The sequence below is a fragment of the Lasioglossum baleicum genome, chromosome 10, assembly GCF_051020765.1.
Source record: "Lasioglossum baleicum chromosome 10, iyLasBale1, whole genome shotgun sequence".
NCBI classification, from domain to species: domain Eukaryota; kingdom Metazoa; phylum Arthropoda; class Insecta; order Hymenoptera; family Halictidae; genus Lasioglossum; species Lasioglossum baleicum.
In genome coordinates this window covers 11,411,444-11,436,324 of record NC_134938.1, presented here as the reverse complement: position 1 = coordinate 11,436,324, position 24,881 = coordinate 11,411,444, and the positions used below count along the sequence as shown (strand labels likewise).

At 38.0% G+C, this 24,881-nt stretch overlaps 4 protein-coding genes across 18 annotated transcripts in view; 2 read left to right on the top strand and 2 right to left on the bottom strand.

The window, feature by feature from the left end:
• The first annotated feature begins 1,676 nt into the window (after nucleotides 1–1,676).
• On the top strand, nucleotides 1,677–5,025 carry LOC143212536 (transmembrane and ubiquitin-like domain-containing protein 1). Of its 9 annotated transcripts, none has more exons than XM_076431438.1 (4): nucleotides 1,677–1,986; nucleotides 2,765–2,995; nucleotides 3,183–3,474; nucleotides 3,543–5,025. In XM_076431438.1, exons 1-4 carry the CDS (start codon nucleotides 1,923–1,925, stop codon nucleotides 3,994–3,996), a joined length of 1,041 nt encoding a protein of 346 aa, XP_076287553.1. In that variant the 5' UTR covers nucleotides 1,677–1,922; the 3' UTR covers nucleotides 3,997–5,025. The 9 variants fall into 9 exon arrangements, with proteins under 9 accessions (XP_076287553.1, XP_076287551.1, XP_076287549.1 ...); XM_076431436.1 differs by having other exon boundaries at nucleotides 1,677–2,328; nucleotides 2,646–2,995; nucleotides 3,186–3,474; XM_076431434.1 differs by having other exon boundaries at nucleotides 1,678–1,986; nucleotides 2,646–2,995.
• Ilers (Isoleucyl-tRNA synthetase) lies at nucleotides 2,069–9,770 on the bottom strand. Its single transcript, XM_076431394.1, has one exon. The coding sequence runs from the start codon at nucleotides 9,474–9,476 to the stop codon at nucleotides 5,736–5,738; it is 3,741 nt and encodes a 1,246-aa protein (XP_076287509.1). The 5' UTR covers nucleotides 9,477–9,770; the 3' UTR covers nucleotides 2,069–5,735.
• A 2,453-nt stretch (nucleotides 9,771–12,223) lies between these two features.
• Nucleotides 12,224–16,903, bottom strand: Tace (ADAM 17-like protease Tace). The gene is made up of 15 exons (XM_076431403.1): nucleotides 16,656–16,903; nucleotides 16,435–16,585; nucleotides 16,035–16,135; nucleotides 15,857–15,978; nucleotides 15,646–15,796; nucleotides 15,384–15,571; nucleotides 15,116–15,310; nucleotides 14,910–15,048; nucleotides 14,684–14,838; nucleotides 14,513–14,593; nucleotides 14,235–14,443; nucleotides 13,934–14,172; nucleotides 13,500–13,615; nucleotides 12,439–13,443; nucleotides 12,224–12,377 (listed from the first exon to the last, which is right to left on the bottom strand). The coding sequence occupies exons 1-14, from the start codon at nucleotides 16,711–16,713 to the stop codon at nucleotides 13,135–13,137; spliced, it is 2,214 nt and encodes a 737-aa protein (XP_076287518.1). The 5' UTR covers nucleotides 16,714–16,903; the 3' UTR covers nucleotides 12,224–12,377; nucleotides 12,439–13,134.
• A 619-nt stretch (nucleotides 16,904–17,522) lies between these two features.
• Cep290 (Centrosomal protein 290kDa) overlaps nucleotides 17,523–24,881 on the top strand; it is a 79,576-nt gene continuing 72,217 nt past the window's right edge. For all 7 annotated transcript variants that reach the window (XR_013009797.1, XR_013009799.1, XR_013009798.1 and 4 more), the window contains exons 1-15: nucleotides 17,523–17,818; nucleotides 17,986–18,070; nucleotides 18,458–18,504; nucleotides 18,582–18,656; nucleotides 18,771–18,906; nucleotides 18,981–19,117; nucleotides 19,182–19,420; nucleotides 19,490–19,622; nucleotides 19,688–19,878; nucleotides 19,938–20,079; nucleotides 20,140–20,380; nucleotides 20,990–21,155; nucleotides 21,587–22,927; nucleotides 23,166–23,463; nucleotides 23,676–24,823. Coding sequence is in view for 4 of the 7 variants with exons in the window: in XM_076432095.1 (XP_076288210.1) it covers nucleotides 17,639–17,818; nucleotides 17,986–18,070; nucleotides 18,458–18,504; nucleotides 18,582–18,656; nucleotides 18,771–18,906; nucleotides 18,981–19,117; nucleotides 19,182–19,420; nucleotides 19,490–19,622; nucleotides 19,688–19,878; nucleotides 19,938–20,079; nucleotides 20,140–20,380; nucleotides 20,990–21,155; nucleotides 21,587–22,927; nucleotides 23,166–23,463; nucleotides 23,676–24,823 (4,559 nt within the window). In the remaining 3 variants the exon portion in view is untranslated. The remainder of the gene's footprint in view (nucleotides 17,819–17,985; nucleotides 18,071–18,457; nucleotides 18,505–18,581; nucleotides 18,657–18,770; nucleotides 18,907–18,980; nucleotides 19,118–19,181; nucleotides 19,421–19,489; nucleotides 19,623–19,687; nucleotides 19,879–19,937; nucleotides 20,080–20,139; nucleotides 20,381–20,989; nucleotides 21,156–21,586; nucleotides 22,928–23,165; nucleotides 23,464–23,675; nucleotides 24,824–24,881) is intronic.

Here is a 24,881-nt window from a genome sequence, read left to right as displayed (position 1 = left end):
GAAAATTAAACACTCCGATTGAATATTACGAAGCCGTACTCTAGTCGGTAGTCAAACTATACTAATAACATTTCTGGAGTGGTAAGCATACAATGTGATTGTATGTTTATTTATGTTCTGTGACCCTTATCAATACTTACAAGATTTATAACGTCTCCTATAAAAAAATTAATAATATCAGATTACGAGCGCCTCGATATCAAGTAAGTTTGGTCTGATGCATTTTCTTCTATCTTCAAAAGCAAGCGAGTTATTCAGGTGACCTGTTTATGGTGCCCCACCCTGTAATGACATTCATATGACATATGACAGAGAGGATAAGAAGGATATCCCAGATATCCTCTCTGTCCTCTCTACATATGAATAAGGGCCCGTTCAGAATCCGCGGAATCCGCGTGATTTGAACCGCGTCAAAATTGACAGTCAGTCGTTCAGGATGAGGCGGTAACCGTGCGTACATTGGCGTACATGCAGGAGACGGGCAAAGTTTTAGCTCAGTACAGCTCAGTACGAAGATGGAAATCGCGCGGATTTGATTTTTTTTAAATTTCAGAACGATCAGAACCTATCCGAAGCCGGGTCTAAGTTTATATGTTCCAAGGTTCAGTTCCGATGAACCTACTTGAATTGAGCCACAGAAGAATAACGGTATTACAGATTACTTTTGTGTCACGAGAAATGTTCGGTGCTGGTCCGCAAGAGCGCATCACTCGCATATTCCGAATCTTGCCATGAGCAATTCGAAATGAATGAAATATCATTCATAACGTTATTTCCAATTATTAAACGTTATAACAAAAGGAACTATATTTCAATTAGAATCAAACAAGATTTAAAATCAAAATTATCGACTATGTTCTTTTTAAAATTGTTGACCTAATTACGAATAGAAAGTCTTGATCTTAAAAATGACGTTCCGTATGAATGACATTTACAATCTTCGATAAGTATTGAAATAAATGTATGAAAATAAAATTAAGCTACGTATATGTATATATATGTATATCATCGACGAGATATAGAATATATACATACACACGCGTATTGTCGCGTATATACATATATACCCCGACAGCACAGTCTGCCCGAGCCCACCGCCGGACCCAGCTAGCCGAGCCCCAGCCCGACACGTTACGGGCTAACGCAATGCTTGGCTCAGCGTTGAGACCAAATCAGGACGATTTAGCCTGGCCCCTGTGCACAAAAGGGCGCGATTTTCACCTGCCGGGGGCTCGAGCCCAGAGCCTGACGGCCGGGCTGGGATTCAGCCTGTTTTTGAGAGGGCAGCACGGTATCACACTAATGTGGCCAATCAGTGCTTCGATTGGGCCCAACTTTTCTCGCGCATGCGCGACACAGGGCGGGTCGCATCAATGTGGCAGTACTTTGCAAATGCGTAGCAGTCTCCCTTGTTACCGACAAAAGTATAATAAGTTAATAAATAAGACCTTTGAGGGCGATTGCTGCCTAGATTGACCTTTATTTGGCGTTTTTGACTACTGAAAAAACCCGTGTTTGTATTATCACGCAATGAGAACGCGAATCCCGCACCCTTGCAATCTTGCAAATCGGCTGAATCCTAGCCCGGCCGGCAGGCCCTGGGCTCGAGCCCTCGGCAGGCGGAAAACGCGCCCTTTTGTGCACAGGGGCCAGGCTGAAACCGAGCCGGTGTGCCGTCGGGGTATATACATACGTGACATACGTGGGATAAAATTTGCGTTCAATATGATGCGTTTGCACATTAACGCGTTTTATTAATTCACTTTCCGAAGTGTACGCGTTTAAAAAAAAAACATAATTACCATTTGATTTAATAACACATATACCTAGTTCGTAACGATAGATTTGAATGTTTTATCGGCTGGTTTTACAGCACCCCTCTATCTCGCGTGTATTGAGAGACTTTTTAACGGGTGTTATAAATGAACTGTGACTATGTAATATTTCGTTTTCGAATCGTTAAAAGAAAACGCGTTTCGCCTACGTGTATGTTTCCATTAATTATGAACTAGTTCACGTACATCGCTGTCTGTCACAAACTATTTGCGTCATCTCGCAGATATATATATTTTTAGATGAAAATTTTGATGAAAGTGTTCTTTTTATCCATGTAGTTTTCATTTCGTTCTGTTTGTGTTTCGTATTAAAATCAAGGTGAGAGCAGTGACAAATGAGTGACCAAGAAAAAGACAAGAATGGCGATCTGAATTTTCCTTTTGCAATGTAACGGAGAAAAATATATATACATGGGATCGTTCTTTCCACGCAGATCTTTATTATACGTGTAAATAACATCCGTTTGTCTACGTCGGTGAAACACGAAGAAAAGTAATACAAATGTATTTTAGTTAACCGCTACGGTCTTCTTCGTCTTTATTGTCGTAAAAGTTTCACGAATTAAATACCTACATACATATATATATGTATATATATGTATATATGTATAAATTTTTATTTACAAAAACTGGACAAACTTTCTGGGGAAACCTGTAGCATTAACATTTCGTACTGTTTCCTAAAATCGACGAACAGTAAATCCATCTGCTATTTTCATTCGCATACAAATTTCTACGGATAATAAAACATACAAACACATACAGACATATGTCACTATGTGTTTCACAGTGGTATTATTATTGTTTTAGGATTGATTGCTATTTTCTTACTTGCACAAGTTAATCCTAAATTATAGAGATGACTCTTATTGAGGGTGTTGGAGACGAAGTCACAGATTTTTTTATTGTTGTGGTCGTGCTCTTGATAGGCTGGCTTGCCTGGTGTTCTACAAGTATTACAGATCAGCCGTTAATACGCACAGTACTTATTTTGCAACATCGTACACGCACACAATTCGCCGAGCTTCGATCTACTCATGCCAGTGAATTCTTCTTCGATCGTCACCCAGATATGGAAATAAGAGAAGAAGAATATGAAGAACCGATCACAGTCGAGAGCAGCGACAACGAACAAAGTCATGCTGAACCATCTGTTACAAGTAATGTATCCTATTTAGACTCGTTTTTAGGACTGCAAGGGTGCGATAATGCAAAGACACAGTTTTTTAGTAGTCTAAAGTGCTAGATAAAAGATCAATCTAGGCCGCGATCTCCCTCAAATGTCCTACTTTTACATTTACAAGGTGTAATTTGCATTATTTTATTATTCTTATTCATTATTTGCAGCAGGTACGAACGGCGGAGTTTCTCCGGAAACGTTCAGAACACCCGAGGCAACCGCTACAGAGGAAGTGCTCATCGAAGCTATGGACTCGTTTACCAATGATGAACAAGCCAAAGTGAACGCCGCAGGGGAAAGCAACATACTACCGTCGACGAACGATGATACGATAGAATGTCCAGCTGAGAATCTTTCTGCGAATAACGCGAATGAAATTAGCGTGAAGCTGATATTTATTAACGACGATCAGAAAGTAGTCACCGGTAGCCTGAAAGAGTTGCTGGGAGACTTTAAAAGGTTGCTATCTTGAAAGTTTTCTGTATGTAAACGAGACGAAAGTCTAATCATGTTTTATACTGTTACAGGAGACATTTCCAAATGGAGCTTGAATCGCAGAAAAAGGTGCGATTAATATTTAAAGGTCGGGTATTGCAGCCTGATAATCAAACATTGGAACAATGCGGATTGTACAATAATTGTGTAGTTCACTGCCTAGTACATCAACCTGGGCTTAACTCTGTATCACCGCAAACATCGACGTTGAATAATTCATCGTCGATTTATTTCAATCCTCAATCATTCTCGGACATACCTGCTGGTACAGGGATCCGTTCGGTACATAACGAATGGAATTTGAGTAGACTGTTAGTGAGCATCTTTACGCTGATGTTATGTTTAGCTTGGTATTCTAAATATCACTATGCTCAACTTTTTACCGCGACCACCACGCTTGCATTATACGCGCTCACCGCAATATTCTCGGCTTCGTTGTTCAGCAACTACTTTCCGAACCACGATAGTATCAGAAACATTGAATAAATGTAAATTAGCCGTGTCAAGAAGTACTTTTTTCGAACATGATTTTGTAACAGTAATATTAACATCATTTGAACGTGTATGTTCCTAACATTACGAAGAGAACGTGGTGGTTTATTGTGATTTTTATCGATTGTTCTAAAACAGCTCGTTTGAGTAAGAAATAAATACACACCTTTATATGTATATATATATACGTGTATACATATATAGAGAGAGTTTAGTACGGCCGCGTTTCAGTTGAAATGAATTTGTAATATATTCGAAATTAATTTATGTACGTAGAAAAGCTTTTCGCTGAGTTAATATAATGGTATAATAGATTAAGAGAGAGCCCCCGTATGTTATCACATGAAATTTGTATCGAGAAATCTTTTTAGCGAGTAGACGATACTTGTTCGTTTCAATATATGTGAAATTACTCTTTGATATATATTATTCGATTGTTGAATTAGTTGTGTAATAAATATTATGTACTGTGGTTACAATGGTGCTGTATTATATTACTATGTACTTTCAAGCAAACAAGTTTTGTTACGTGTTTCGTCGATGGACATCAATTTGTATAATTATTAGGCCGTTCGGAAAGCCATTTCGTTTTATCAAGGGAAAATGAAAACCAATTTTTTACCATTTACCTTTCTTTTATGCATTTATGAAGAATTGGTTGGGTAAAATATAAAACAGTAAAGGATTAGGAAAATTTAAGAATATCGTAATGCTGTTTTTAATGTAACAAAGTCACTAAGAGATGAAATCAATTTTTATTTTATTTTTGCTTCCCGAAAAACAAAATTACTTTTCGAACGACCTAATACAATAGGTGGAAGTTACCGTTAGAATGGAACATTTAATTTCGGCGCAAGAAAGTTGTAAACGTTGGAGCTCACAATTCTAGAACGTGGAAGTTGAATGTGAACATATTTTCGAAGCACCATTCTATTCATCGTTACTGAGAAATAAAAGAGATCAAGAGTGTATATATATACATAATTCATAAACGCATTAAAAGTAATCGTGATTGTAACTATTTACTGGGAGATACACTTCTTATCACTTCCAGAAAATTGAAAATTTCGTGATTGTTTCTTGCGAATAGCGTCAACAAAGGCAGCGATTTATAATGGACAAATTCGAAGAGAGGATTTCTATTACTTCCGTACTGCATTGTACTATTAGTATTTTGTAGAGAAATGTAAGTACGTAACATTATCGCAGTTGTTTTACTGAATGTGAATAAATAATCCATATACAGTATATTTCGCTGCATTCGCATGTTTTTTGGTATATGAATATCTATATGTACAATGTAAATGCATTTATTTTTCGCGTATAGCCGAATGGGAACCGAAGGATGTATATGTAATAGTTAGATAGCGGATTTTATGCATTTATAACAAAAATGAGTAGGTGTAAGATGAAACCATTAAAGTTGAAAGAAAGAAAATAAATTTTCATTTCACTCAAGTTTGTTGCAATTCGGACAGAAAATTTTTATTTTGCATAAAGATCCGCTGTCTCGTAATAGAATTAAAAATGTACTTACTTAGCGTACGCATTGTAGTCGTTTATTATCTTTTTATTATACAAAATTATTAAAATTACACATTGTTCTTTCGCCGAGAAAAAAAAGAAATTTTTCAATCCTATGTAAAATAAATAGTATAGTTCGTAAATGGAAATCAGCAAATTGGACTACAATATTTCCGGTGAATAAATAAACACGAGGAAAAGAAATGAAGTTAACTTAACTTCAACGTTGTGCCATGCAAATGATTTAACACAGCAGGTAAAGGTTCGGAAATCATTGCTTTATCGAAAAACAGATTCAATCGTTGTTTCAACATTGCATGATCTAAACAGAAACTTCCTTTTGGATTTTCTAGAAAGATAGTACCTTTACCCGTAGAACTATCTACATTAACATATCTACAAGCGGGTACTGATAACATAGTCGACGATTGATTTGCGGGTGGTCCAGCTTTCAATATTTGTATAGTTTGTTTATGTAACAAGGAAATGTTAGTTATTCCCGACAATGGCTTACTATTGATGTACATTTTATAAGGGCAGCCATGAATACCGAACAGCAATTCAATCTCTTGCGTTAACTGTTCGTACGAGATAGGAGTTAACGTTTTCGGAGCTTCTAATAAAATAGTACCGACAGAACTTGTAGCGCCAAGTCTCGGTTTTATATCTACAACTTCAACATTTACGTATTTTAATAACGGCTCTGCATTTGTTGTATCATTCCGATGTCCAGATTTGACCAGAACCAATTTCATATTCACTCCCTTAATCTTTTGCATCTCCTCTATAATTACGCTTGCTCCTTTCGGCATTTTTAACATATCATCCTGCGGCGTTTTAGTCGAATTCTCGATAAACTCTTTATGGCTAACGATCACTTTCGTCAAATTACTATTCTTATCTTGAACATCGTAATACGCAATCGCCTCGTCCGACGGAACCAGCTGAGCTTTCTTCCTCAATTTCTGAACTCTATTGATCACTTCCCTCGCTATTCCTTCGTTATGCATACTCTCATCCGGAGTAACGTCCAACAGAATTAAAACGTTTCCTTCGCTATGCGCTTCATATTGTTTCGATAATTGTTCGGCAGCTGGTCCAGTGAAACTGAACATCAAACGTAGATCCTGTTCTCCCAGTTTATGTCCCTGCACCACAATCTCTTTCGTCTCAACGAACGTTTGCAACTGTTCGTCGGAAAGTTCCTTGATAGCTTGAGTCACAGATTTGAACTCTCCCTTGAGACGGGCTCCGAGTATTTTATGATCTGGCTCTGCTCTCAACGTAACGCCGTACTTCTGCTTATCCGTGGTAACTGTTAATTCCTTCACGTTCAGCTCTTCGAGAACGTACGCCTTCAGAGAGACTATTTCCTTCAATACTTCAGCGTCTTGATGAATTACCACGATTTCTGGTAATGGATATTTAATAGGCATTGTTTTCCTGTCTCTCACGACGCGTCCCAGTTCGATTACCGTTTGCATGTACGACACAGCTTTCTCGATGTTCTCGTTGATTATCTGCGAGCAAGGCTGAGGTAGCATTTGGTAATGAACGCTGTCCATATTCGTCTTGGACGGCGGAAGTAATTTTACCAAATGCTGGAACATAAATTCTGTTAGAAACGGCGTGAACGGCGAGTTTATACGTACCATAGTGTAAAGAACAGAAAACAATGTGTTCAATGCTTGCTGGCAATCGGCTAAACCGCCGTCGCCTTTGATACGCTTTCTATTCATTCTTACATACCAATTAGTGAGATTATCTATGTACTTCACCAAGTGCGGCACCACCGTGTACAATTTATAAGCTTGCATTTCTTTTTTAACGAATTGCAATAGCGTCTGAGTGAAAGACAGAATCCATCTGTCCATTATATTACTAGAAGTGACGTCTTTAGCATCGTCGTACACGAAAGTAGTTTTCTCTTCTCTCTCGAATCTCTCGATATTCTGCATTAAGAATCTAAACGCGTTGTACCAAGGTAAAAATACATCTTTTATAACATCTCGAACCCCTCCCTCCATGAAACGTAGATTCTCAGCCCTCACAACAGGCGAGTTAATTAGATACAAACGAAGAGCGTCCGCTCCGTATTTGTTCACGATCTCTATCGGATCTGGATAATTCTTCTTGCGTTTGGACATTTTCTGTCCGTCGGAGGCCAGTATCAAACCATTGGCGACAAGATTCTTAAACGGGGCTTTACCGAAGAGAGCAGTCGATATAACTAGAAGAGTGTAAAACCATCCGCGAGTTTGATCGATACCTTCGCCGATGAAATCAGCTGGGAAATTATCTTCGAACTCCTTTTTACGTTCAAAGGGATAATGCATCTGTGCGTACGGCATGGAGCCAGATTCAAACCAGCAGTCGAAGACCTCGGGCACCCTTTTCAATGGCGGATGTCCAGGTCGTTTCGAGGGAATGGTCAAGTGGTCTATGCTTTCCCTATGAATATCCATTACCTTGGTATTCGTTAGTTCTTCCAATTCTGCGATGCTTCCCACGCAAACCACCTCCTGTCCATCTTCTGAAATCCACAAAGGAATCGGATTACCCCAATAACGGTTCCTGCTAATAGCCCAATCACGAGCGTCCCTCAACCAATTGCCGAACCGTTTCTCTTTAACGTACTCCGGCACCCAGTAAGTACTGCTGTTGGCTGCGACAAGCTTATCTTTCATCGACTCCACTCGAATAAACCAAGACGGTACGGCTTTGTAAATCAACGGAGTGTCGGACCTCCAACAAAACGGATAGCTATGCTTGGTAGAACCAGAATGAATCAATCTTTTATTCGTTTGGAGATACTTAATGATTTCTTTGTCAGCATCTTTTACATATTTCCCAACAAAATCGCTAACTGGTTCTGTGAAACGTCCGCAGCTATCGATAGGACAAATCATTTCTTGATCCCTCGTTACCACTCCAGCTGCAAGACAACACCTGTAATCGTCCTCGCCGAAATAAGGAGCCTGGTGAACAGTACCAGTACCGGTTTCGGCAGTGACGTAAGTGTCATTTAATACTTTGAAAGCTCCTTTCTCTCTCAAGTGTAGAAAGTATGGGAAAGGAGGTACGTATGCCTTTCCCTTTAAATCCGACCCTTTCCTTTTACCTTGTACAGTGTACATATCTTTAGATTTGTATACAAGCTCTAAACTCGATTCTAGTATAATATAGACGTTACCAGAAGTTTCATCTTTCACTTCTACGTATTCGAAGTTAGGATTACAACAAAGAGCCATGTTACTGGGTAAGGTCCATGGGGTGGTAGTCCACGCAAGTACAGAAACACCAGGCTCGTCTACCAAAGGAAACGAGACTACTATAGAAGGATCGACCACTTCTTTGTAGTTCTGTCCCGATTCGAAGTTAGATAACGGCGTGTTACAGCTGGTCGAAAAAGGCATTACTTTAACGCCTTGGTAGACCAGACCTTTGTTGTACATCTCCTTGAAGATCCACCAAATCGATTCCATGTACCAAGGGTACAGAGTTTTGTAGTCGTTCTTGAAATCTATCCATCGACCGATTCTAGTTACAATGCACTCCCATTCGGTCGCATATCTCATCACAATCTTTCTACATTCCTGATTATAGTTGGCTATACCTAACTTGGCGACATCGTCAGGACCTTTGATACCCAGTGTTTTATCTATCTCAAACTCGACAGGTAAACCATGAGTGTCCCAGCCAAATCTTCTCTCCACATGGTAACCAGATTGGTGAGCGTACCTTGTTAGAACGTCCTTGATCGTGCCGGCTAGTATGTGCCCGTAATGAGGCAAACCGGTGGCGAAAGGTGGACCATCGTAGAACGCGTATTTTGGCCTGTCTTTGGACTGTTTCAAGCAATTTTCGAAAACGTCCAGTTTCTTCCACAACTCCAAAATCGCCTCCTCCTCCTTTGGAAAGTTAATCGTCTCCGGCAGCTTTTCTATCATTTTTCTGAGGTAGTTTTACTCGAATGTTTGTCAGAATTATTCGGTACCGGCTGGTACTGACGCAACAACAAGGTTCAAAATGTCATGCATGAAAGACACGTTACTTTACACGTAATCTTATCTCAGAGAGGTTAGCGTTATAAATCGTTACACGTGTGCCCAGTGCTGCCAGATGGTTGTGAGATCGCAACCAGGTACTCTCCTACTTTTCCCCTTCCACTATCCTATTCCATCGCTTTAGGATTGAGTGGGGCAAATGGGAGACACGTTGCGCGTGCGCGACGGGGATTGAGTAGGGGCAAATGGGGGACACGTTGCGCGTGCGCGATGGGGACGGGGACGCACACACACGCAACGATGACAGATGAGATGATATGACATTTCGCAGGTTTTAGGTTATTGCCGCGTATCGTATCGAACTCATGTACATATACGTACTTAATGAAATTAATAATATGAATCGATCTAAATAGACATTGTAAACATTCTTTATTATAAATAAAATGAATTGTGGGAGTTTCAGTCGTGAAGCGAAGTATGAAGTATGAATTTTCACACTGTGGATTTTGAAACTACCTTTTTCAATGCATATATTCGAAAGTTTGGTATTGGGATTATTGGGAAGGCGAAACGAATTGTAGAATTGAATACTGAATATAATAAATATATTATACATAATAATATACACCAGCTCGGTTGGTTGAGCGCGTTAGGTATTCAAGTGTAGACGTACTTGTACATAATAGTATACAATAAAATACAATATGATATAAATATACACATACACACACACACACACGTAATAATCAAACTAATATTCAACATGTATCACTCTCACTGCTGCTATTTTCGGTTTCGTCAGGGAGCAAGATCCCATCTAATTCGGAAGGTACTTCTTTGCTGTGGTACATGTCAGAATTAAAATATTCCAACACATTGTCCGGTACATTGTAGCTGCATGCATCAACGTTCTTTGACTTTAAATATAATTTAATTCTAGTTATAGCGGAAAGCATCTGCGTACCTAAGCAATTTCTTTTTAAATTTTTCATGTCCGTGATTATTGAAAAATACCTTTCCACATCTGCATTGGAATGCGGTAGTGATAGGCATATAAATGCTAGTTTTGCAAGTTCGCCATACATTAATTCACCTGAACAATCTTTTAAATTTCTTACGGTGCTCCAAAATGCTATAACATCTAATTTTTTAAACTGTTCTTTTTGTTCATATGTTGAACCCGCAGACAATGTGAACCATTGGTCAATTGCTATTTCAGCTGTCACTTTGGATGGAAAATGTTCTGCAATGATATCGTTAAACCGGAGTTTTCGGTGGATAATAATCTGGACAAATTAAATGTAGAAGATACAACGATATTATTGCCGTTAAATGAAATTTATATTGGGGCAGCAGCAACCAATTTGATAGATGATTTAAGAGAAAGTCAGCCCGAGGAAGTCACACAATTCTATACAAATATTCAACAATTTTATAAAACTGCGTACAAAGAGTCCATCAAAAGACTTCCGGTTAACGACAAGTTTGTAAATGCATTGAATTTTTTAGATCCAAACGTAGCATTAGATCACAGTAAACACGTAGGTCAAATCGATATCATTGCAGAACATTTTCCATCCAAAGTGACAGCTGAAATAGCAATTGACCAATGGTTCACATTGTCTGCGGGTTCAACATATGAACAAAAAGAACAGTTTAAAAAATTAGATGTTATAGCATTTTGGAGCACCGTAAGAAATTTAAAAGATTGTTCAGGTGAATTAATGTATGGCGAACTTGCAAAACTAGCATTTATATGCCTATCACTACCGCATTCCAATGCAGATGTGGAAAGGTATTTTTCAATAATCACGGACATGAAAAATTTAAAAAGAAATTGCTTAGGTACGCAGATGCTTTCCGCTATAACTAGAATTAAATTATATTTAAAGTCAAAGAACGTTGATGCATGCAGCTACAATGTACCGGACAATGTGTTGGAATATTTTAATTCTGACATGTACCACAGCAAAGAAGTACCTTCCGAATTAGATGGGATCTTGCTCCCTGACGAAACCGAAAATAGCAGCAGTGAGAGTGATACATGTTGAATATTAGTTTGATTATTACGTGTGTGTGTGTGTGTATGTGTATATTTATATCATATTGTATTTTATTGTATACTATTATGTACAAGTACGTCTACACTTGAATACCTAACGCGCTCAACCAACCGAGCTGGTGTATATTATTATGTATAATATATTTATTATATTCAGTATTCAATTCTACAATTCGTTTCGCCTTCCCAATAATCCCAATACCAAACTTTCGAATATATGCATTGAAAAAGGTAGTTTCAAAATCCACAGTGTGAAAATTCATACTTCATACTTCGCTTCACGACTGAAACTCCCACAATTCATTTTATTTATAATAAAGAATGTTTACAATGTCTATTTAGATCGATTCATATTATTAATTTCATTAAGTACGTATATGTACATGAGTTCGATACGATACGCGGCAATAACCTAAAACCTGCGAAATGTCATATCATCTCATCTGTCATCGTTGCGTGTGTGTGCGTCCCCGTCCCCATCGCGCACGCGCAACGTGTCCCCCATTTGCCCCTACTCAATCCCCGTCGCGCACGCGCAACGTGTCACTTACTCTGGTGGTCGTCGGGGAGGGGGTACCTAAAATCGGCGTGATTCCCCTCATCTGGCAGCACTGCGTGTGCCTGAGAAGGTAATATTTCTCTGTTCAGATATAGAGGTTGAGAACCACATCCTTCAGGTTCAACCAGGTTCAACTTTGAAATCTTATCGAACGAAATACGATACAAATACAGATATCATGCATATACCATGCAATATATAACGTTCTAACCATTGTCTACTAAATAAAATTTAGTAATCAATTATTTATTGTTAACCTTTTAAATAATGCAGTTGCATACCTATTTATTTACGGCCTGTAGATTCATTTATAAATAGATCGTGCACGTGTATTCTTGGACTTGTACGATATTGCATTTCAATCTCCGATCTTTAATTTCTCCATATTGTTTAAACTGTTTGAGAAAAAATATAATCTGGAAGCTCGAACTATAATTTCGTAGTAAATTATTTTCAGACAAATTACAATGCTGTAATCCAATCAGTTTTTCAATCTTTTATTTCTTCTCTGCGTTTAGATCGTAAATAAAACTGAATACAAATATATTTTTGTGTTTATATAAAGTTATATAATAAGTACGTCGGTAGGTCTTATGAAATATACGTGTTGCGATTGATTTGGTGCATTCTCACTTAAATTATTTTCGCGTAGACTGCGGATCTTTATGCAAAATGAAAATTTCTCATCTGAATTGCAACAAATTGTGCAATTTATGTGATGAAATAAAAATTTATTTTCTTCCCTATTATATGTTTAGTAGGTTGAAAATAATATAGTAGTATGTTCAAATTTTCCTAATGTTTTTGCTATTTTAAATTACACTATACTCATTTTTGTCATGAATGCATAAAATCCGCAGTCTATTTATATGTGTATATTACTGTAGACGTTGTTCAAATCATATTTGTATGTACATAACAAAGAAGAAATGTAATGAGAACATGCGTGACTAGAAGTTTCATTACTCAGAAATAATTTATGATTGTTGGGAAACTTGTTGCATTCTCTGCCTTTGTAGATCTATGTAAATGGATTGTCTGTGTTCGTCAGGATGAATAAGTTCTTCTGTATGCTTCCAGCGCCATTTCTTTTCGCTTTCCTTGACGCGCCTGTGGTCGATGTAACTGATAACGCAACTAGTCGGAATCCATACGATGGCGCTTATAATTATAACTGCCCCCACTATATTGTCTTTTAAAAATCGCATCACTTTATTAATATTTATATCCTCGATTATGTCCCAGAATCTTTCGACCACGTCTTGAATCGTCTTCTCACAGATACCCTAAAAGTATTTTCAAATTTTAAATTCACACATTTACAAATTACAGCTGATATTACCTTATTGCAGAAGCCTTGAATGCACGGGGTTCCGTCAGGCAAAATATCTTGAGGATCTATGGGGAAGCACGTTTCGTTCAAACTCATTCTACAGCATCTTTTACACGCGTCTCCAACTGTGAATCAGAATTCAGAAACTTAGATTTTATGGAAGAGAATAAATATAAATAGTGAAAAGATAGTATAAGATAAAAGAGTGGGAGACATAGTACATAGACTGGCTTAGGAGGAGGGAGGGGGAGGCAATATTTGATGTAAGGTATTAGGTAGGATAGATTAGCATCGATTATAGACAATTAGGTATAGGGTATGGCATGGAATATGGATGGATAGACGGAAGGACGGGTGTTATAAGACAAACATTGTAAACCAACTCCAATTTCTAAACTTAGACTTTACGGTACGCCAAATAAGTTAACGGCAAGTGACCATACTTGTGTCGCACATGCAGCTTTGCAAGCCTTGCGTCTCGCAGTACGGTACACATTTTCCAAGCCTGCATTGACCTCTCTCCAGACAACCTGTTCCATCTTTCATAGGTGGAGATCTAGGGCATTCGCTGGACGCTCCCGTGCAACGTGATTCTTGTTCACAAGTAGCATATTGAGCGTCTCTACATTTCACACCAAGTGGCATGAACGCGCATCCTTGGCAGCAAGGTGAATTCTTGTCGCTGAAATTTATGTTTCACGTTTATCACGTTTCGAAGAGAATTCAGATTATATTTCTACACACCTACAAACTGCTCCCTGACTGATACGTAATTTACAATTTTTATCGCAACAAGCATCGTTATCTTCGGTACCAAGTAACCCAGCATCGCATTCTTCATCTCCTTCGACGCGCAGATTACCGCAAAACGATTCTTCCGGTTCGGAGAAACAACGACCTGATTTCGCTTGTAGAACCTTCCGAATGGATCGTAAACTACAGGGTGAAAAACGCTGCAGAAATAATATAATTAGTACCAGTCTCTCAATTAGAATAAAATCTGCTGTCCGATGATAGTTTACCTTATTATTCACATCATATCCGCTAACACTATATGTATACATTAAGTACGATCCTCCTTGACTAGCACTCGGACTGCATTCCTATTAAATTTCCACAATTTTCAAGCAATTAGAAACCTATAGAAGTGATCGTTTCTTCCCTAACGTTTTACTAAATAATGAATGCTCTACCGTTACATCCGGATCATGTTCGGAACCCCAATTATGCCCAAACTCGTGTGCAGTAACTAAATCCGCTTCTCTGGTAATTACCCTTTGCCCATAATGATTTCTACTAGAACTCAGTCCCGAATTAAGATACAGCGTGTAGCCATTCTTAAAATACTCTGCAACAGTGTTCATTGAAGTTTGCTTGAATATTCGTGGATAAAAAATATTGAAACGTCTCTCAATGTACCTGGTGTGCAAATTCCACCCACTGAGTTTCTACGAGGTGAACCAACATACGCTAATCCCAGTATACCACCTTCGAATTTCAAGTCGGTGAACAAATGAGCTAAGCAAAAGTCCTTATGACTGTATTCCCGGCTGAACACCTGAAAACGCACGCTGTCGTAACTATATTAATTGCGAAACACTTTAAACGAAGATTAAAAGATGTACCTCTAGCAGCGTGCGCACGTCCCACTTTTCTCTAACCATATTATAATGCGTTTCACCGCCTCTCACGCGAGTTGGCTCGCTGTGAACAACAATTTTCTTAATAACGAAACCCATTCCTTTAAAGCCATCCTGTTCTTGCCGATCTTGCCACAAGGTATCGTTATAAATTTTATGTACTCTATCGATTAAGCTTATCTATGAAAGATACAAGAGAACATTATCGTGAAACAATACGGAACGACAGATTCTTATAGGAATATAGTCCTACCAAATAATTGATTGTTGTTTTTGTACTGCTAGCACCCATCTCTTGATAAAAACGATAATCAGCGACTAGCAACAAAGGGCATCTTGTTTTTGTCGGTGTATACTCGTACGTCTCCGTTTGTCTTTTTATTCTGGAATGTTTGTCCTCCATAACTCCTCTGATTTCTTCCCTGTTATCTATCGGAATGTCTGTAATACATACAGATGACTAAATAAAAGCAGAGTATTGTTTAAATAAGTATCTACGACAGAGAGTGACTGACCTAATTCTTCTTTCACATATCCACAAGTCTTAGGAGCGCCGTGAGTATGTCCCTCTCCATTCTCAATATGCTCCCAACTTAATTGAACGTCCGACGATTTGTAAACAATCATCGTTTCGTTACCTAAATGAGGCAAGTGCCTCCAGGATGGCTAAATACAGAACATAGTTGTAAATACTGTGAGAATGAATCGTTTTTATTCAAATAATACCTCAATGTGAAACGTTTCGTCGTCTATTGTAATACTGGCAGTAAGAATTCCATCGTCGATATGCACTTGTGCGTGAGAGTCAATCTCACCGAATACACGTCCGTGATAAAACCTTTCGTGGTCTGAAATATTAGAGTTTGTGAGCGTGTACCGCATAAATGCACGTGTGTTATTTTACCTAGATGAACGGTCCTCTCTTCGCCGTCGCCGTTCACTTCGTACGCTTTGAATTTCGAATGAATCACTTCTCTTCTCGGTGTTAAAATTAAACGAAAATATCTGGAAAAGGGAAAAACGTTACACGGATGGGCAGCGGTGGATCTGTTTTGATCTAGTATCACCGCCTAGGTATAAGGATAGACTTATCATCCAATCTATTTTTACGATTCATTTCATGCGATTTAGACGAGTTTATGCCAGAATCTTTGTGCCACATATAAATAAATAAGTCTATTTCTGTTCTTTTTTTTTTGTTAGAGGATTTCAAGGCGAATTCAATAAGTATCATAACATAAAAAAGTTGCTTTTTTATGCTATATGTAATAAAAATGTATAATTTTCGTAATATACAATCTTACCGTCCATGGGAGTAAAATTCCAATTCGCTTATTTTATTATAAGGATGATAACTGTGTTGGATACCCCGCTTGACAATTTTGTGTTGCAAATGAGACGAATGTAAAGTCTCGTAGTACCTCAAGTTTCTATGAAGTCCGTCCACAATGACATCTTTGTAAAAATGAATTATTATGGATTAATCAGGATTAATTGGAATTATGGATTAATTTAGAATACTTACTACTGTGGTGAATAACAAAACACATGCAGTATATCAGCAGAGTGATTTGAATTTCCATGTTTCACACAGACGTCTTATAATACTGACACATTCCTGTTTTATTGCAGGGAACCTATTTCATGTTGCAGATATTATTTATGTTAGATTATCTCAGATAGGTTCCCCAAACAAATTACTCATTGTCAAATCATACTGGTATCAGCTGATACCAGGAACGAGAGTAGTGCACCATGGATATAGGAATAATATCCATGAAGTGCACACGCTTGTCGTTTTAATGCAAGTATAGTGCTGCACCAAGTCGCAAATATAGACACTAATGTTAACATTGATTACGTCGATCATCCACTTGGTGCAGTACTATCGCTTGTGCAACCATTGGTGAGATATTGTGCAAGATTTCTCGCATATGCGCCATAGACATATATGTCTATATATATCTATATGTCTATGATATGCGCTAATGCGCGGCGATTTTAGCCCATTTAGCCTGATTTAGCCTCAGTCAGCAAAGTAAAATTCTCGATAATATGGGGTACCTTGAATGCCCCGTAAAATATCGGTACTTTCTCGCCAATATACACTACCGCTCAAAAGTATCAGAGTCTGTATTCTGTAAATTGTAAAAAGCTCAACTGTGGGGTATGAGAAAACAGGTTCAATTTCACGTGCACAATGTAAATAAGATTACATATAGAATAAAAATGATCTGGGTTGAAAGAAATGTCTCAACAGACTATATAACACTTTGCCCACATTCGTCATCTGGTAGATGAAGTAATCTTGGAACACGGCATGTTATTTGAAGCCGGGTCTATAATCTATATATAAGGACTATATATTTATGTATATAAGTACATATATATAGTCTAAGGGAACAACAAACACAGCGTCAGGTGCACAGGTGGCGTCTTTTAAACGTCAAACGAATGATTAGGTTACGCGATTTCCAGTGGAAATAACTGGTGAAATAAAGTGGTAAAATGGGTCGAACAGATTGGGAACGAATATTGGCGTCAGATCCATCATCATTAACCGATGATGATATAGAAGATTTTTATCCTACGCTAATTAGCTGCGATGTGGACGAGATTAGTGATGTTCATAACCTACGTACTCTGATGAAGCTGTCTCAAGAAATTCTGCAGTATAAGGATAATCAAGTAAGAATAAATATTTCCTCGTCTTAAAATAGTATTGATAAATCATATCTATCGTAGCAAATTTATTCCATTGGGTTCTTTTTAAAAAATGGCTCTAAATTACATACATTCTTGTTATTTCTGCGTTAAACAGGCGACATGTAACTGTTAATATTCTTTTCTGGTAGGTAGAATCGTTGCTCTTAGAATGCGGCGAATTAAAACAGAGCATTTCCTCTATGAAACCTGAACCTGCTAAGCGTAGAAAGAAAGGTAACTATATTTGGAATTAAACTGTTTCTCAATTTATTTGAATTTATAAGTACAATACTGTGGGAACAGAGGTGGTAGGAAATACCGGTCACTCATAGGAACGAAAAAAAAACTTTAATAAGGCACTTTACAAAACACAAAAATTATATAAACTGAGTCTATGTTCAGATTGGTGAAATTCGCCTCCGTCTGAGGTTACTCTCGCAGTTATCTTTATGCACTCAAAAACGTTTCGATCGTCTTTTCCCCTAGTCTTTCTCCACATCTTTTAATCGTCTTCTTCGAATCGTCCTTTTGTCACTATCCCGTGCTCACTGCCGCTGTTACGGCTGCATGTACTCTCTCTCTTTCTCTCTCGAATAATCATGTGAAAATTTCTTCATGTAGAACAGGATTCAACTATTACACAACACGAAACCAATGATTTATCTAAGGTAAGATATTCTACTAACTGTATAATAGATGTATGTTTATAGTAATGTTTATAAAAAAATGTATGTAATCATTTTAGCATTTGGATGGATCAGAGAACAGTGAGTTAGCAGGCAAAAATACGAAAATTAAAATTCTGATGTCTGAGTTGGAGGTAAGTGTAATAGAAAAGAAATGAATATTTATTTATAAGAATGAAAATGAATGAAAAGAAAACTTTTGCATTAACCTAATATAATTGAATACTCTTCATTTGTACTATTTGTAGAGTTTAGAGAAAGACAATGCTATTTTAAAAGAACAACTAACAACATTGACCCAAGAGATGAGGGATGCTACTCAAAAGATGAACGAAATGACGGAGGAATTGTCTTCTGTACAAATTAAATCGGTAGAATACAAAGGTAGCTAAACATGACTCTGTTCAATGTTAATAATCGTAAGGCCACAATCAAACCGAAGGGAATCTTTCTTTCAGAAAAGATATGTTACTTGGAACAAGAGAACGCTGCATTAGTTGTTCAAATCGAGGAAGTGACGGCTCAGCAAATAGATAGGGATAAAGCAATAGATGAATTTGGTGCAGCGATTGACACTAGAATTAATGAATGGAAGGTATAAGATTTTCTTGACTACTTAATGTTAATTGTATCCTCGTATTAATAAAAAATTAAATTAGGCTGTACTGGATGAGAAAGATACAACGATTCAACAACTACAAGAAAATTTATCACAGTCAGTTATGCAGTCTATAGTCACCGTTCAAGAGCAGGACAAATCTGAAATAGTTCGTTTAAATGGAGAGATAGATTGTCGTGATAAAATTATAACTGAATTAACAACGAAGCTTCAGGAGGCTGCAGTCGAAATTAATGAAAGTGCTGCATTAATTGAGAAATTAAAAACAGATGCTCAGAAGTATGTACAATAATATTGGCGATAGAGTTGGATTTATATATATATATATTTCATTAATATTTTGTGTAGAGCTGGAAAGAATAGTAAAAGGAGAGAGGTGAAAGATTTGTTGAAAAAGCTGCATGATGCAAACGAGCAGGTGTCGAAACTGCAAATGAAGATAATTGAGGCAGAGGAAGATGCTAATTCGAGGAGTAGTAAAGTCAGTTTCCTATATACTAGCATGCAACAATTGTTAACGAAGTTTTTAATCATGTTTTTATTTAGTTGTGTGAAGTATTGGCAACGTTAAAAAAATACGAGGACGAAAACGAAGCGTTAACAAGCGCCTTAAACGACATAAAGGAGTTAAAGGCTGCTTTGAAAGATAGAAATGAACACATAAGAGAGTTGATTAACGTTGTCAATAAATTGGAAATGTTAAATTCGTATCAAGAAATGGAGATTATAACTCTTAGGTAATTATACGTTGCTGAAGAATGATAAAAATAATAATATTAATTATTGAAACTCTCAGGGAAAAGCTGGGGATCCCAGAGGACGAATCAGTATCGATACAGAATATTTTAGAGAGACGCAAACAGGAAGCAAAACGAATGAAAGAACTCGTGCAACAAAATAAGATGCTTGTTCAAGAAAATTTGGAAATCAAGTCTGACGTAAGATTAAGACATTAATCAATGAATTTCTATTGTTCGACTGAAATTAATATTTTTTAGATGAGGGTAATGAAATACAAACTGAATACAACTTCCAAAGAGTTCGATTTTTCAGGCAGTACTGTAGACGGTAGCGAAGAGTTCTTACATTCGACGAAATTGATCGAATCTGATTCGAAATTGCCACATAGTAAATCGAGAATGTCTACACTGCAACAGAATCTGCAATTAGTCATAGAAGAGAACGAGGCCTTGAGAACAGGCATGCACGAAATTCTGGATTGTATTCGTACCCAAGATGGTGAATTTTCACTAGTTTTAATGGTACTTTAATGATGCACTGTTTTCTGCCCCTTTTTCACCCTAAAACTCTCTAACTTCCAACTATCTTTAACTCACGATCGCTACAAGACACTTGTATATTAACCACAGTTACAAATTAATTTCGGTGGAAAATTCTGTCGACTCTCTTTCGTTATTATGCATTTTAATTAAAATCTTAAACTCTGCAAGGTATATGATGTATTCGACCAGTGGCGCATCCAGGATGTAATCTTGGGGGGGGGGGGCCGAGTTGAACCCAGCCCTAGGTTTTGCGTGATGACCTTTTTTTAAGCCAAAATATCTATCAACGGTACCCAGGGCTATTCCGCGATTTTAATTTTGGAAGCTGAACATTTTTTTCTTGGTGGGGGACTTGGCCCCCTGGCTCCCCCCCTGGGTGCGCCACTGTATTCGACGTTATGTATTAAAATGTATTTCATAATTTATCTTGTATTGTCTATACAAGTGAGACAATTACGTTTGCGACAGGATTTTCTCTCGGACAGATACATTAGGATAAGGGTCCTCGTTGCTCGCTGAATGTACGAGAAATTACAGTTTAGTATTTAATTATTTAATGTCGCAGGTAAAAGCTTAGTCGAAATACAGTCTAGTACGTTAGAAAGACTGCTGGAAGCACTGGACGTGAGACACTTGGCTGGCTGGTATCATCCGGCTATGAGGTTGCAGGAACACCTAAACGTTGTGCAGGGTACTAATGCAGAGTTGAGAGGTCAACTAAAGCTGTTGAGGTACACGCATAAAACAGTAGTTAGTAAATATGCCGAGCAAATAATTTTCCTTAAAGCTCCATTCTACGAACTAGTACGAAATACATTAGTTATCAATAGACCGATGAACAGATTGAACAGAAACTAAATCGAATGTGTTATTTCTTCCCTTAATGATTTTAATAAAGGAGGAATCATTGTATATTGACATTTTCAATATTTAAAATTGCTCAACAATATCCACATAAAGATCCGCAGGCTAGTTATTAATAGACTCCATCAATCATTTTAATGTGGTGAAAATAATATATTAATACTCTTAAAGTCTTTCAATATTTTCACTGATTTAAATTGCACTCGCTCATATTTGTTAGAACTGCATAAAATCCAGAGTCTAGTTATTAATATTGAAATACAGAGGCACTCGATTCAAAGAGTCACACTAATTGCAGAAAAGAGCTGCAAAGAAAGGACAACATACTCCAAACCCTGGCCCTGAACAAGGACACGAACATCGAAAAAATATACGCGGAGGAATCGGACAACGAGAAGATGGCGATGTATCTGACCGAGATGAAGAAATTGCAGGAAGCTTACGAGAACCACGCTGAGGAATGGAGTAGACAAAAGGACTCGCTGTCCCAGCAGAATGATAAATTAATAAATGACATTGAGAAGTTGAGATTACAGCTAGAAGTTTACGAGAAGAGCGCACAAATTTTGGAAGAGGGCGACGACGAGGTGAAGAAAGCTTTTGTTATTAAAACTAAGGAGTACGTTGAAGCTGCTGGGGAAGTTCTTGTTACGAGCAGGAAGAACGATGCTCTTCAGCAATTGTTGAACAGAGAGACTGCGAAAGGCTACCAGGAGCAAAAGGAAGCTATAAAGAACGAGACCAATCTAAGAAGATCACTGGCTGATGCGAATAAACATAATCAAATCATGGAGAGAGAAATTTCCACGTTGAGAAGCAATTTGCTCAACTCGGTCAGTAAAACGATTTACAACGAGCTGAAGGAGAAGCATCAGGAGCTTAGTATACGAGTTAGGAATTTATTTGAGAATAGTATCGCCTTGCAAGATGACAAAGAAGTGCAGGCGTTGAAGAGTGAATTGGAGCTAGTAAAAGAAGAGAAGAGTCGGATCGTGGACCTGATGAAGAAGAACATAGCTTACGAAAATGAAGAAGATTTAATACGTCAGTTGAAGGAAGCAAATGCGAATGAATTATTAGAAAAGCAACGAGCCGATCATGTAACTAGCCTGCATGAAATTTTGAAAGGACAATTAGCGAAGTGCGAGGAGAATATCAAAGATGTCGTCGCAGCGAAATCAGAATTGCAAGAGGAGTTGATTATACTTCACAAGAGGATGTCGAAAGAAATGTCTTTCGAGAAGTCTGAGCAATTCGATGATAATAAAATAAAAGAGCTGAAGGATAACAACGAGGAGTTGAATCTGGAGGTTCAGAGTCTGAAGAAGCTGCTCGAGGTGTCTCGGCAAGAGGCTGAGAAGCAGTACTCGTTGAATTCGATGAAGACTTTGGAGTTGGATAATTTGAGACACCAGATTCTTGACTTGCAAGCTGTCAGCGAGGACAAAGCTACAATCTCCAGGCTGAGCTTTGAATTATCGAGTAAAAGTATGCTGGAGATGGAATTGAATGCTAGGAAAGTACAACTGGAGAAGGAGGTTGCCTGTTTGCAGGAGGAGTGGGAGAAGTGTAGAGCTGCGTGCGAAGGATTGCGCAATTATGTTCAGGACTGCAGGAAACAGTGCGAAAATCGATGCAGGTGATGCTAGTTTTATGAATTTCAGCTTCTCTGCTACATAGAACTACTCTGTAGATATTTTTTGTAACATTTATGGACACTCAAACATATTTAAACAAATATCCATCCAAGGCAAAATTTAATTATACAATTTACGATTAACTATTGACTGAATTGTTCTATCGAATGATTTTCACTTTTAAACTAATGGAACTCTCGAAATTGCAATCGTAGGATAATAATGACAATTTCATTGCAGAACATACGTAGACGTCATAGGGTTTCTACAGAATCAATATGCGGGTTGCACTTCAATCAGTGCTCTTGATAGAATAACTCTGTTATCCTCTAAATTGAAGGACGAGCGGCAGAGTATTGATTCTGAATTAGCGAACGCGAAAGAGAATCGTGAGAGCGCTAAATTGCAACAGGAAACGCTTGTAAATCGATTGCAAATTGTGGAGAGCTTGAAAGGGATTTTGGAGCAACAAATTGGGAGCAATAGCGTGCAGGATATTATGCAGCGTTTTTCGGAGTACTCGCAGTACACTTTAAATGTACGTTGATTATCAATTTAATCTTTTAACGCATAAACGAATTTAATCTTCAATGCTTTGTATTATTTTATTTTTATTCGATCCATTATTTTATTTATATTTGTGGAAATAATTACGTATGCAATAGGGTGGCCTTATTTTCTACTTTTGAATTTTTTTCGGGAGCCCTCAGGGTTCTGATTGATTGTACTGACTTTCCAATGATTTCTCAGGACTTCAAATACAAAAGGAAAATGGCGCAACTAGAGAACGAGCTACAGGTGTCCAACAATAAATTCATGGAGTACGAGTCGCTCATAACTGGCATGGAGCAGGAAATGATCCAGATCCAGAAAGCTTGGGGCAAGACTCAAGAGCAACAATTACAAATCGACACAAAAGACACAGGAACGAGTCCCGTACCATCAGCAACCAAAGAAGAATCAGTGGAAGCAGCAATATCTACAAAATCGGAGGAGGTACAGACCGATCCGTACATTTGTTGCTTGGAGAAGAAGAGTACCGGTGACATGGAGGTGCAGACAACCTTGACGTTGAAAGACATTAATTTGAAACCACAATTAGAATCAATAGAGAAGAAGCTGGATCAGTTAGAGGAAACAAGATGTAAAGACACAGAGACAAATGAAAAAGAGAAGAATGGGAATAAGGAGAAAGAGCAATTGATAGAAGAGTTGATGAGGAAAACAAGAGGAAACGATCAAGAAGCATCCTTGCTCCGAGATCAATTAAACCACGCCCTGAAACTAGCCTCTGAAAGATCCACGACGTTAATTAAATATGAGGTGCAGATGACCGAGTATCGTACAAAAGTAGAAGCATTGAATAGAACAATAGAAAACAAGGATTCGCAATTGAAGGAGAAAGACAAGCTCCTGGAAGAGTACAAGCTGGCTCCTCAATCACAACCAGCAGGTTCGGAGAGCAGTGAGAGGCTAGCATTGAAGTCAACGATAAACAGTTTGCAGCAATTGATACAACAGAAAGAGGAGACCATAAGCAGGTACCAGAGTCTTCTGAAAGAGGACAGGGACGAGCACAGTAAAGCTGCAGCTCGATTGCAAGAGGAAATCAGAAGCTTGCATAGTCGTCTTCAGGCGATGGAGGCTGAGGCTCAGAAGGTTGCAATGAAAAGGGGCAATGGAGTTGTAGAGACGGAGAATTTAATTGATAAAGTAAGTAAAGTGGAAGAGACAAGAGCTGATGGTAAGAACAGCATTATGCAGACTGAGGAGATTGCGAGATTGAATGAGAGAGTGTCGACTCTTGAAGCGGATCTGAATATTACGAAGGAGCTGAGCGATCGATGGCATTTGCTGGCTGAAGAGAGGCTGAAGCATATGGATCGCATGAGGGAGAGGTAAGTTGCTATGTCATGGAGTTGTACAAACTCTGGCAAAAAGTATTTAATCGCGTTC